This window comes from Ambystoma mexicanum, chromosome 5p (genome assembly GCF_040938575.1).
Source record: "Ambystoma mexicanum isolate Mex_15411 chromosome 5p, UKY_AmexF1_1, whole genome shotgun sequence".
Taxonomy (NCBI): Eukaryota; Metazoa; Chordata; class Amphibia; order Caudata; family Ambystomatidae; genus Ambystoma; species Ambystoma mexicanum.
In genome coordinates, this window is record NC_090930.1 from 712930070 (window position 1) to 712943783 (window position 13714).

Consider the following 13714-nt stretch of genomic DNA (forward strand, 5'->3'; position numbering starts at 1 on the left):
TCTGACCCTCTCCTCCTCCTCCTCCTCCTCTCTTCTCCTCCTCTCCTGTAGCTACTACTTTTCTCTTGCAACTGAGTAATGACTTTTCTGTATGTATAACAAGTCATGTTCATATCTGTAACAAGCGCCACGATGCCCTCTGGGCTGCCTGTGCGCTTAACAAATGCAAATAAATAAATAAATAATAAATAAATAGGGGAAAGGCGGGCTAGGAAAGCAAGTGTCAAGACTTTGCCGTCTGTATTTTCTTAGGCTTGGCTTCAACATGCCCAGGCTCACTATACAGTGAGTAATTCCCAATCATACCCCACTTGTGCAGAGACCACCTCCTCTCTAGCTATCTCTCCTCTTGGCGCTGTACCCTCTAGAATACAGTTGAGTCCCACAATAAAGTTGGTCCAATTGTACATCATAGCTCCTCTATCTTTTCCTTCTCATGCCTTCCTGTGTTCCTTATCGGTGTCTCGCCCTCACCCCAACTCTCTACACAACTTTGCTTCTCCCTACCACTACTGAATGTTCTATCATGATCCTCCTTTGTGTATGACAGGCAAAGCACTTCAACGCCTTGCACGCTGGTAGGAGGCATGCTATACAAGTGCAAGATAACATAACCTAACATAACAAATATATCATACTATGGAACTGGCTTGCTCTGTTTCCTTGTCTTTGGATCCAAACATCATTAATTGCATGTTACAAAATGGAATGATACTACCATGGACTGAATGAAATGTCACCTTTCTGTTCCAATCTAGGTTACCACAGTGGGAGCACAGTGTCTGCCTGTATGCTCTTTGTCCACGTTCATTTTTGTTGCTGGGACTTCTTATCGGCTTGATCGTTGCAGATAAACAGTAATTCCGAAATGGCTGAGCCCGATTCATCTCAGGTAATGGGTTTGTGAATTTATTGCTGCCACCAATGCTTGCTTATCCATTCAAGGGAGTAATATACACCAAGTGTTTTGAACTCTCTCACCTGTCATCTTTGTGTTGCATATTTGAAGTTGGGCTTTCTAATCTGCACACGCACAGGATAGCTGAGTTCAAGTTTAAATGAGCAATTACTAAACTGCTAAAGAAAAATCTACATCCCTCCTGTGACTGTGTAAGGAAATATTCTACCTTTTTAAACTGTTAATTACATTTAAAGGGCTAAATATCCCTGTTACACATTTTGAGTACCTGTGCACTCGTAATAATCTAACCCATCTTTATAACTCCCACCTACTGTGTAGTGAAATAGGAAGGGTTCAACAATTTATAGGAACTTATTCCCCAGGGGGTAAAATGATGTTTTAAAAAAAAAAATGTATTAGTTTATTCAAACAAAAACAATACAAACCAAACACGCAGTGCAAGTATCAACAGCTCAATTTTTCTTTGCATAATTTGGTCACTGCTCCTCTTATCCCACCCTCCCTTACGAGCCCATTTATTCCACGCTCTCTGTATCCGCCTCACGTGGTTGGGTCTCCCCTTCCGTGGATTCTGTCAGATCTTGTATCATTCCAAACAATTCTGCCATTAATGATTTCCATGCCATCAGGGTTCCCGCTTCCTCCTCTCCCACTATAGTGCTCGCTTCTTGCCATACCATGGTTTCTGCCTCTGCCCATTTCTGCAACTCTTTCCACCACACCTCCACCTGTGGCCTGTGACATGTCTTCCATCCCATGGCGATCCTTCTTTTTGCAAGCACATATGCTAGATATTTCAATTTGCTAACATGCTTAGGTTTCTGCGATCTAGGGACCCCCCGCCCCCAGCAAGCATGCCTATGCTGTATCAATAACAATTGTGACCCCCTTTTCCGCTAGTTTCTGTGCTACTTCACCCCAGAAGCGCTCAATTAATGGGCATGACCAAAACATGTGTACCATGCCAGCATTTTCTTCGTCACATTTGGGACATGCTTGTCTTCCAGCATTTTCAAACCTCGATATCCTCTGGGGTGTCATATATGCCCTGTGCGTAATATACAGTTGTATCTGTTTTAGTCTCGCATTTCTTGATACCTTCTTGTGATACCCCAGGGGGCGTTCCCACATCCCGTCCTCCATCGAAGTTCCTATTTCTACTTCCCAGTCTAGTCTTAGTTGTGTTAATTCCTTCCCAACCTTGGACATCACCATCTCGTACAGTCTAGAGATCTCATGCCCCCCTTCCGTTATATCAGAAATTGTGTCTATGCTAGCATCCGGTTCTTCTTCCAGAACCGTCTCGGGCCATGTTCTCCTGATTCTCTGCACCATTCTGTGATACGTGATATACTGGCCCGTCTGTAATCCCATTTCCTCCCCCAGCACTTCAAAATCTATGATGTTCCCCTCTTGCCAGATATCCCCCATCGTCACTAACCCCACCGACTCCCAGTGGTTCCTGATTATCATCCTCAGTTGCCTATCTCCTCCTGCCAGTGCAAATAATGGTACCTGAGGGGAGCATGGGAATGGGTTTTCCATCATCTGGCATGCTCGGCGCCAGATCCTCCACCCCAGCATCATCATCTTAGGGCGTTCTTCCATTTCTGTCTTGGGCAGCCAGATCATCTCTTTTAAATAAAACTGGGCACAATCCTGTCCAAACAGCCTGGAATCGGGGTCTGTTCATCTGAGAGCCATTTAGCAACATATTGCAGTTGGCTCGCTTCATAATAAACCTCATAATTGGGCAGTCTAATCCCCCCTCTTTCATAAAAGTTGTGCAACTTCCATAGTGCCACCCTATTTCGGGTACCATGCCACAGAAAATCCCTACACATGTTGTTCAGTTTAGTGAAAAACTTATTGGGTATCAGGTATGGAATATTCCCAAAATAATGCAGGAGCCTAGGTAGGACCACCATCTTAAGCATTGCCCCCCGTCCCATCATTGCAAGGGGCAGCTTCACCCAGAATTTCATACAGTTCTCGATTTTTCTTTTTAATGGCTACCTCAGTGTTGTGCCTGTGCTCCTCTTCCACTGTGTGGTACACATCTATCCCAAGATACCGGAAAGTACTGACCACCCATGGTGTTTGTAACACCGGCAACCATCCCACCGGGATTCCCTTATAGCTGCCTAGCGGGAAAATGCTGGATTTTTGAGGATTCACCGCCATACCCGACAACCCTGTATATCTATCCATCACTTCCAGGATGTACTGGAGATTTTCTTCGGGGTGCCTCAAGTCATCTGCATATAGGGAGATCAAGTGACGTTCCCCCCCCTATCTCGATACCTATTGTATCGTATTGTTGCCTAAGGTATATTTCTAGGGCTAGTATATAGAGCATTGGGGACCATCAGCACCCCTGTCTGGTGCCTCTACTAAGTTGCCATCTCGCGGATATCACTGATCCTGTTTTGACCCTGGCCAGCGGTTCACTATATAGCATCTTCGCCCACCTTATGTATCCAGGCCCCATACCATAGCCCGCCAGGGTCGCCAGCAGCCATGGCCACTTGACCGAATCGAAAGCCTTTATCGCGTCCAGGGACACAATTGCCATTTTGCCTTTGTTCTTACTTCCCCATTCAACCCCCCGTTGGAGCCACCTATGATTACGAATGATATTTCTATTCGGGACATAGTCCGTCTGGTCGGGGTGTATTAGTTTGCCAATAACTCTCCACAGTCTGTTTGCCAAGACAGCTGTCAATATCTTGCTGTCTTGGTTCAACATCGACAGAGGTCTGTAGGAGCCAGAGCTATGCCCGGGCTTGTTGGGCTTGGGAAGTGGTATTATGATCGCCTCTCTAAGCGATTCCGGCAGCCTCCCACCTCAAACGCTTCATTTAACATTTCTAACATTGGGGAGAGCACTTCCTCCCTATACACTTTATAAAATTCACTTGGGAGCCTGTCCGCCCCTGGAGTCTTACTAGTAAGCAGCTGCCTCACCACTTCTCCCAACTCCTCCAGAGTAATCGGTGCATCTAGCGCCTCTCTTTCCTCAACACTTATCTTGGGCAGTCCTATATCCTCCAGTGTTTATCTCTCTATGACTGCGTCTTTCCTTATCTCCATATAATAACCTATAATATTCTGCAAACTCCTGATTAACTCCCTCTTGGGTATCTGCTACACTGCCATCTTCTCTCATTATCGTTCTGATCATGGGTCTAGGAGTTTCACTCTTATATAACCATGCCAAAAGCCTTCCTGTTTTGTCCCCTACCGCATGCTGCCTCTCTATATATTTATTATAGTTGAGGTTGCACAATCTTTCCCAATGCTCAATGCATTTCTGCTGCAGTGTAAGTATCAACTCCATGTCTCTCTCCGTGTCCCCTCCCCCCTTCAGTGCCTTTTCCAGTTCCTTTTTTTGTTTCTTGTAGGTCAGCCAAGATCCCACCTTGCAGGCCCTTTGATTTTGCTATGGCTACACCTCGCACCACCACCTTAAAGGCTTCCCATAATGTGCCCGCCGAGTCCACACTCCCGTATTTGTCTCAAAGTAGCTTATAATCTCCTGCCTTATGTCTTCCCTAAAACGGGGATCCTTGCCTCTGCCCGGAGGCGCCATGTCGGAATCCTTGCTCTCAGAGGGCAATATTGCCATCCGAGAATCAGGGGTGAGTGGTCCGAAAGGACCCTCGCTTTATATTCTGCCTGAGTAATCTCAGTTATTACCTCTGACGTAGCAAAGACATAGTCCAGTCTCGTGTGTAACTGCTGCGGGGCAGAGTAGTGTGAGTATTGCCTTTCTTGGGGGTGTCTCGTCCTCCACACATCTGCCAGACCAAAGTCGTCTAGTAGTGTCTGCAACGCTTTAGCCGCTGGGGGGGGGTCTATCAACCTTTCCATCTGATCAGTCTACCCTGGGGTTTAACACACAGTTAAAATTACCCCTCCCCCCCCCCAAAATCACTGCGCGTCCCATACACGTCCTAAGGCTAGCACACAGAGTTCTGCAATATGCTGCCGTGTTCTGATTGGGGGCGTATGTATTTACAATGTTTATCTCCCTATTCTCCACCAATCCCCTTAATATAACCATCCTCCCGTCTGTTTCCACCTTTTCCTGCAACAGTTGAAATGGGACATGCGGCGCCACCCAAATGAGCACTCCTCTAGCATAAGCAGAATATGTCGAGCCCACCACCACCCCTTTCCATTTCTTCACAACCATCTCCATCTTTTCCCGCGTCAGGTCAGTCTCCTGCAATAATGCGATGTCTATCTTTTGTCTGCGCAGGTACAACATAACCTTATTCCTCTTTAGATAACTATTAAGTCCCCTAACATTCCACATGATTATTTTAAGGTCCCCCATGGCTCATTACAGTTCCCTTCCCCCTCCCACTGGTGCGGTCCAAATCACACTTCCATCTCCGTCTATATAGGCTTGTTCTCCCTTTCAAACTTCCCCTAACTACGAACACCCCAAATCCCCTTAACACAACAAACTCCCCAACCTCCCACCCTCCCGCCTCCCCATCCCATCCCAACAACACCCTCCACAACTGTCGCCCAGCTCCATTCCTGGATCTCAGGCACCCCCGCATCTACCCCTTTCTGGAAATAGCCCGTACCCGCGGCTCAGTAGGGTCAAGCAGCCCTAGTGGCTGTTTTACTAATACCTCTTGGGGGGGTAGATTGCCTACGTTCTACTTCTCCTGTTTATTACCGCTAGCATTTCCCAGTCAACTTTATACTTATTGTTATCTATATTCCAGTCCAACAGGATCACTTGGTCCAAAAGCGACATAATGCAGTTAAAATATTGAAACATGACCCGCACGCAGTCTCCTCTTGACTGCTACATAGCTGTATCTCTGCCTTTGCACTAACAGTGTGTAGTCAGGGTATGCCGTAATGTTAGTAGATGCCCTTTCAATCATCCCACCTTTACGAAAATATCCCAGGATTTTTTCTCTGTCTTTATAGTTTAATATTTTTGCAATTATCGCCCGAGGAGGGGCCCCGGGCTGTGGTTTTCTCGTCAGGGCCCGATGTGCTCGTTCGACAGTAAACCTTGTGACAACTTGTCCGCTCCTATCTCTTGCAGGATCATATTTTCCACATAGTTTGTGGGGTCCTGGCACTCCTCCCCCTCCGGCAAGCTGACCACTCGGATGTGGTCCTTCTCGCTCTTCCCTCCGCTTCCTCTGCTCGGTTCTCCAGGTTAGCTACCTGCTTTTTCAATATGTGGACCTCCTTTGCATTATTCGTGCTAGTTTCTGTATTTGCTTTCACCGCAATTTCTAGTCCACTTGTTCTTTCCGCCAGCACCCGGACATCCTGTCGCAACAGGGTAACTTCAGTTCCCACTGCATCAATCTTGTTCTCTAAGGCCGTTCGTAGGTCCGCCAGTGCCGTCCCCCATGTGTTCCTCAGCTCTGTTATCGCCGCAACGACCTGATGATTTTCTCCCCCTATAGTGCCGCTCGCGGGGTCCGCCGCTGGGCCCGCCACCAGGGCAGCGGGAGTTCGTGGTGACTTAGCAAAGGCATCCATTGTGGGCTGTTTGCTTTTAGCCCTAAGTCCTTTAACCGACATAATGCAGTCCTGTCTGCGAGTTCAATTCTGGGCCCCTTTGTATCGTTCCAAGTATATTTCTTACAGCTCTGCAGCGACATTCGGGCAGTCCAGGTTCAGGCACGCACCCTTCAAAGAACTGCAGTATACAGCCGCGTGTGCTGCGCTTAGATTTCAGGTGGGTTGTGCCCTCCCACGTACCTTTGTTATCAGTTACAGTTGCTGCTCTTTTAGGTCATTCACTTCGTTGCCGTTCGCACATCAGCCCAAGCAACATCCAGGCCACCTCAGTGCGCATTTCTTATTTCTTCACCCGTTCTAATGTCCACAGTGCCACCACAGGAACGCCAGGACCCACCTCTTCACCGTGCGTCGCCTCCAAGGGGTTATCTGTGGTCCTGTCCCCCTCCTCGGCAGGGCCCGATGTCGCCCAGTTCCACGGGGGTAGGGGGGCCACTTGCCCCTTCTTTCACTCCCCCAGTTATGGCTATTCAACCTTATATGCCTGGCTCGTCTTGGATCTTTGCAGGGGTGCAGTACGCCCTGCCCCCCACCAGCAGTGCTGAGTCACCCCAGGCGCAATATTGGGGTCTGGGTGTCTTCTTCAGAAGCTTCGCAATGTGCAGGGTCTCCCCATCTTACATTGCTTGGCTTTGTGCTGCCAGCTCACAGAGGAGCGGCCCAGAACCAATCGGCTCAAGCACGCACAACGCGGCCCATTGCATGGGCTGCGCCGCTTGCTAATTAGGCCACCCATCCGTATTCCGTTGTCTGCTGGCTAAGCACGTATCTTGCAGGCAGCGTACTTTGCGGTGCCCGGGTTGTGTTTTTCGGTTTCCTGAACCCGGCTTACAGTCGCGGTCAGCGAGCCCTCGCTTCCTCACCGGCTCTGCAGAACATTGTCATCGGCAGCCACACACACTGCTCATAGGCACAATGTTGGGGTCTGGATGCCTGGTTTTAGAGGCTGCGCAATGTTCAGGGTCTCCCCATTTTACATCGCTTGGCATTATGCTGCCATCCCTATGGGGAGCGGCACAGAGCGAATCTGTCCCAGCAAACGAAACGTGGTTCACTGTACGTGCCACGCTGCTCATTTATTAAGCCACCTATCTGTATCTCATTTTCTGCTGGCTGCACGCGTGTCTTACAGGCAACGCACTTTTCGGTGCCCGGGTTGTGCTTTTCAGTTTCCTGGACCCGGCTTGCAGTCACGGTCCGCGAGCCCTCGCCTCTTCACCGGCTCCGAAAACCGTAGTCATCGGCAGCCGCACACACTATTTATGCGCGTGCGCTGCCAGTATCGTTGCTGGATAAAACCCAGCAGCTCCTCACCAGCACAGGGGGCCGGGTCCGTAATTGTATCTCCGCAGCGGCAAGCAGCCGCCGCACGCTCCTCCCGCAGTGCCACTCCCTGCCACATCTGGCACTCCCCTCGGGTTCCGCTGCTTTTACCCATCAGCGTGGCTCCGACCCAGTCTCCGCCCGTCCTCTCTTCACTCTATCGCCACTTCAGCGGCCAGTTCTGCAGGCTTATCAGCTGGTCTCGCGAGTCCCTTTGTTTTATCACGGCCGCCATTTTATCATCATACGGCCGCATTCAGGCCGTGCTCCAAAGTATCAGATCTCCCATATTCTTTCACCAGTACACTCGCGGGTAGGCACATCCTCTTCCCATCACCTCTAGACGCGCATGCAGTTGTTTCTATATAGTAGTTTGTTGGCTGGTAGCATACGCTACAGACAATCAATTGCCGGATCACGGAGCATGATGGAGTCACAGCCTACTCCATGGCTGCCAGGCCACGCCCCCCCCGGTAAAATGATGTTATTGTGTTGAACATATACTTCAACATACTGATGGGATCTAGAATATTTGGTGTGGGTGTGGGTGTGGGTGTTGGCAGATGATCCATCTATGTCCACAGGTCTGTATTAATTTATTCATTGATCATATTTATAATTTATTCCCTTACTAGTGACCGTCAAAATATCTTGGCTGATCCCTCTGAACGTCTTAATAAACCTACCACAAAAGCATCAATTTATCAGTAACCGCGATTTTTCAAAATCTCAATGGATCATTTGCTTGATCTGCATTCGTCCTTTTTCTTCTGTCCCCTTTCCCGTTAACATGAGAATGTTTGCAACCTTGCCTAGAAACTCTCCTGAACTGAAACATGGACCACATTATCCCACCGTTAAGCCACTTTACTGGTCTTCTTTCAAGCTAAGCACATTACTAAACGTTTTCTGCCTAGGCTAGCAACACTGGTGCTCACCTTTCTCTGAACCAGAAATCTAAGTTGGGGCTCTAACTCCACATAAGATACAGATTTGTTTTAAGGGGTGTGGTAGGTCAGAAATAGGAGAGGGATGGACAAGTAGGCATTGTGAGTGACTTCCTTTATTTCTTACAAAAATAAACTGAACTATCCCTACATCTAAGATTCTTGCCCAAAGACAAGAAAAGGTGTCCAAAAGGGTGCTACTCAGGATTTCGATACAAAAACCAAGACAGTCCCCTGTCCAAACCTGTTATACTCTCCGTTTCTACCACTTTTACAAAGAGCGTATAGCTCAACATAAAATGCACTTAGGCCATTACCTCTTCCACAAATACACTTAGGCCATTATCTCTTCCACTGGAAGGGTGGTTAGTTTCAGACCCCCACCCAGATGTGTTTCTCTTCATAGGGCTACTTGCCTTTGCCCCCAGGTCGAAGTTTGAGTGCCTTTTCCAGTCTGTCTTTTACGTCGTTCGAACAAGTCTGTATAAGTGGCTTTCTTTATGGTTCATACCTTTTAGGGACTGTTTGGTCTGTCCCCCAGGCCCTCTTCCACAAGGAAGCTCCAGGCTTTCTGGCCCGGGAGGCGGTGCTTGGAGTTCAGGTGGCTTTAGGTTCTGATTCTCCCCAACACTGTGTTGGGGTAGTTGTTCTGACACCCCGCATTGGGGTATTGTCTCTCGCCCCACCCAAGGGTCTGGTTTCAATCCCCCCCACTTTGCTGTTTGGTTAGCATTTAGAGCCTCCTGTCAGCCGATGGGGCTTCCCAAGGCTTGCTCAATCCCAGTTAACCCTGTGCACACAGAGGGTCGGAAACCACACCAACCATCCTTATGCAGGTACCTTACAATCGGCAAACCTTACCGGTTATGTTAGATTTTCATATTTATGCTAAATCTCCCTCACCTGTGAGGCCCCCAGCACTTTTTCCTCCCACTCACCCTTTTATATATTTATTTTTTAAATTTGTTTCTCCATGGAAGACATTTTTGGAATTCTCCATATTTTTGGGAATCATACTTTCCTGTAATGTTTTGGGCATCTCCCACCTTGGTTGGCAGGAAATACCCACTTTCATACACTTGCCACCTCAAATCAACCAATGGGGGTGTGGGTAAGGGTTAGGTAGAGGTTGTGGATAGATGCAGGGAGTTAGGGTGACCAGAAAGAGGTTCTGGAAGAGGTAATGAATGGGAAGGGGGACAAAGGGGAGATACATACACAAGTATCTGGTAATCTCACTCTTTTCGAGAACTCCGCTCTTGATACCATCTCTCCTACACCCTAGAACACACTGCTCCTGTCCCTGAACACCTGCACCTGTCCTGTATATTTGTATTGCACTTTGCTCATGTACTCCCGGTGAACACATTACTTGGCACTTGCTCAGAACGAACTCCAATCTTAAACATTTATACATGTATTATTGCATGCTTCCCATTGACACTTAACATCCTCCTGTAACTGAACATACTCCAACAACAAGCGTATTCCAACACCCTGCCCATAATTTCTGCATGCACAGATTCATGCCCTACTTATAGATGCTTCTGTTAGACAGTTCCACATTTAATGAAGTATTCAGTTCCACACTCCTCTTATGTCTGACAAGAAAGTCTGTAGCAGTTCAGATTATATCACTCTAAAACAGAAGTCAAAATAGGCTGTAACTCTTTGCCCTAGAAATAAAGTAAACGCTGCTCCCAAAAACGAACGTGGACTTAACTAAGGCCACTGAACGCACATACAAGTCAAAGTACATGGAGCAACAGGCATCCGCAAGCGCTCACCGCCCTGCCCCGACTGAGTCAGCCGCAACATCCTCTCTCCCCAGTGTTCCTCCAACATGGGGCTAGGCACCACACTTCACTGCTGCGGCCCAGGAGGCACGGAATGCACAGCCACGGCCTGGCAGCATGTCCAAAGTCACATGCCAGCGTGCTGTACTCCAACCACTAATCCATGGAAACCCACATTAAAGGTGCGCATGATTTCTGGTGCTAATCGCAAGCACCTGTGGAAGCATGCAGCCCACTTTTCACCTCTGCCTTAGGTGCTGTGTATGCCCTCTCCCCAAGGCAGCTGGAGTCCCACGCCAGAGTCTCATCCTCCCCTTACTCCACACCACTCCGGCGCAGGCTCTCGCTCCCCATTTCCTTTTTTGAAAACAACGTTATTTCTGATGTTTGTTAATCTGCTTAGAATTACATGCTGTGCATAGTCCGACATCCAGTGGTCACTGCGGAGTATTGCATTTTCTTTTTCGTAGTCGAAAAGGGGACATCGACAAGGCGTGTCTGTAACACTATCCCTATAGTGACGTGCGTTGTACCCACAATCCCTCACGCGTCGAGGTCCCTCAGATTGTTTTTTTCCGCCCAGTTATTGGTCGCCTCTATGCGGAGCTCCTCGAGAGACATTGCGAAATCATTTCTTCGACCCTTGGTCGTTTATTATTAATATCTAACATATAGATCCCTCCCTCGACGAAGCTGCAAGCTGTTTCTCCGCCGAGCAAGATCTTCGACGGAAGGACGAGCGGAGGAGATCCTTCGGCGTCGCTGAACACGTGGCCTGGCCTCGCCGGCCTTACACAGTAGGGAGAATGGGGTTGTGTGGTCTTTTCTTTTCTCTCCGAGAATGCCTTTCTCTTTCCCCTCCCTCTCTTTCGAGGTCGTAATCACACTTCTTGCCCTCAGCTATGGAGAGGATGCCCTTTAGGTTTTGCCCACTTTGCAAAGGCAAATATACCTGGAAGGACAAGCACAAACGGTGCAACCGTTGCTTGCGCCTCGATCACAAGGAGGACGGCTGTGCGGCCTGTAAGTTACTTAAGCCCAAAACGATAAAGGACCGTAGGGTTAAAAGGTGGGCGGCCTACGCCATGTCTAGGTCAGATTCCTCGCCCGCTGCCGCCGAATGTGACGAGGACAGTGATTACACGGCCTCCGTAACGGAGGTTGTAGACCTCTCGAGGGAGCGTTTGCGCTCCTCTTCGTCCGTCCCTGGCCCCGACAAGCCCAGCTCACGCCCAGCTTATGGGGATGAACACCCCGGCGACAAGAACGCACACAAGAAATCTCAAAAACACATACCGCACGCCACGCATTCGTCGAAAACGAAGGCAGCCAGAGCGCCAACGGAGGCGCCGGGCCCACCGGCGTCTTCCGCCGACCGCAAGGGTCGACAGCCCTCACCGCTCCCGCGACAGCGACCGGGCACTCTGGAAATAAGGGCGCTAACCCCAAACCCTCAGGCGGCGACGCGCCTCGTAAGAGTGCGCACGTTGCCAGTAAAGACTCGACGGTACCTAGCGCGACGGCGAGCGATCCTTCGGCAGACAGAATGATCGCCGAAAGCCTTGCGCGTATATCTTCTAAGGACGGCCAGAGACGGACGTCAAGTGACACGCCGAAAACCGCGCACAAGGCCAAAGAAACGCCGAAGGTGCCGGAAAGTAGGCTGGGACAGCTCCCGCCGTCGACAGAAAGCCCTAGCCTGCCAGAACACTTCTCAGAAGGCGAAGGCACCTTATCTTCGACGCTATGGGACAGATCTAGACGAATACAAGGAGAAGAGACTCCTTTTTCACTCCCAGACCGCTTTGGCCTACCTCAGTGGACGTTAGAGAAGTTCCAGTCCTGTATGGACAAGTTAGACAGATTCATGGCCATTCCAGAAAATAGGACACCTAAAAAACCTAGGCAGGTTCTCCTAGAAAGTCCAAGGGCTAAATACCCAAAGTTGTTCTATAACCCCTTTCAGGAGGATATGAACTCTTACGACCTCACCGAAGAGGACACTCACTTCCAGGAGGAGTTCATTAATGATGAAAACCAACAAGAGGGAGAAGGCTTCCATGAGGACTCTAACATAAGTGAGGAAGGGTACGAAGAAGACCCGGGTAAGGGTGACCCAAATCCCTGGCAGTCACCATCAGGGTCTACAGAGCCAGACATTATAGACATCAGGTCTCCTCAAACCACACCAGTCAGGAACCCTTCGCCTGTTGACGACCAGCCCACCTTTAATGCGCTGCTGAGGAAAGCAGCAGCACATTTTGAGGTCGAAACTGGGGGGGTCACCCCAGACACTGACTTCGTGGAGAAAGAAAACCCCCCCCACCAGCCAAACAATTCCAATACTCGCCTCTGTTAAGAGACGAATCAACCCTTCACTGGCCACCCCTGCACTAGTAAGAGGGGTTAATCCAAGAATCGAAAAATTGTTCTCACCCTCTCAATCAGACCCACTATATATTAAGGGTCACTCAATCCCGGACTCCTTAGTGGTGACTAACACTAGGAAAAGGGCTGGGGTTCCACTGTCGACCAGCGAGGCACCCCCGGATAAAGAGGGGAAAAAGCTTTATGCCCTAGCCAAAAGAATTACCACCTCGGCAGCGTTCTCAACTAGAATTGCCAATAATAACACATTGCTGGCAAGCTATGCTGATGCGCAATGGGGAAAGCTTAAGCAAGACATCGAGGAAGTTCCTGAACCCCTGAAAACTAGATTGCTGGCTACAGTTAATGAAGGGTCACTGGTCAACCAATGCATCGTTAAGAATACCCTCGATGCAGCGGAAACAGCTGGCCGCTCTTTGGTACAGGGAATTCTGCTGAAGGGCCACGTCTGGCTTCGCAATTCCGGGTTTAAGGTGGAAACGCAAGCGGTGCTCATTAACAAACCTATTGAAGAGTCTAACCTCTTTGGAAAGGCAGTGGACGACGCACTGGAAAATGCGAAAAAAGAATTTGATACCATAAAGACCTTGGACCAAATCTCAAAGCCCCCTAACAGGCGGGGATTTGGCAACAAGCGTTCTTTTCGTGGCCAACGCCAGCAACAGAATCAACAACTTCAATATTCTGCCAACAACTACCAAAGTAATAGTGGCCAGTACAATCGGAGAGGTCAACGCCGTGGCAAGGGGTGAGGCCGGGGTTCCACCCCT

General features: G+C 49.1%; 1 protein-coding gene across 5 annotated transcripts in view; it reads left to right on the forward strand.

The window, feature by feature from the left end:
- Positions 1-13714, forward strand: part of LOC138481145 (zinc finger protein 25-like) — a 639663-nt gene that overhangs the window by 126438 nt on the left and 499511 nt on the right. For all 5 annotated transcript variants that reach the window (XM_069613075.1, XM_069613072.1, XM_069613074.1 and 2 more), the window contains exon 2: positions 759-892. In XM_069613075.1, the coding sequence (XP_069469176.1) occupies positions 869-892 (24 nt within the window). In that variant the 5' untranslated portion in view covers positions 759-868. The remainder of the gene's footprint in view (positions 1-758; positions 893-13714) is intronic.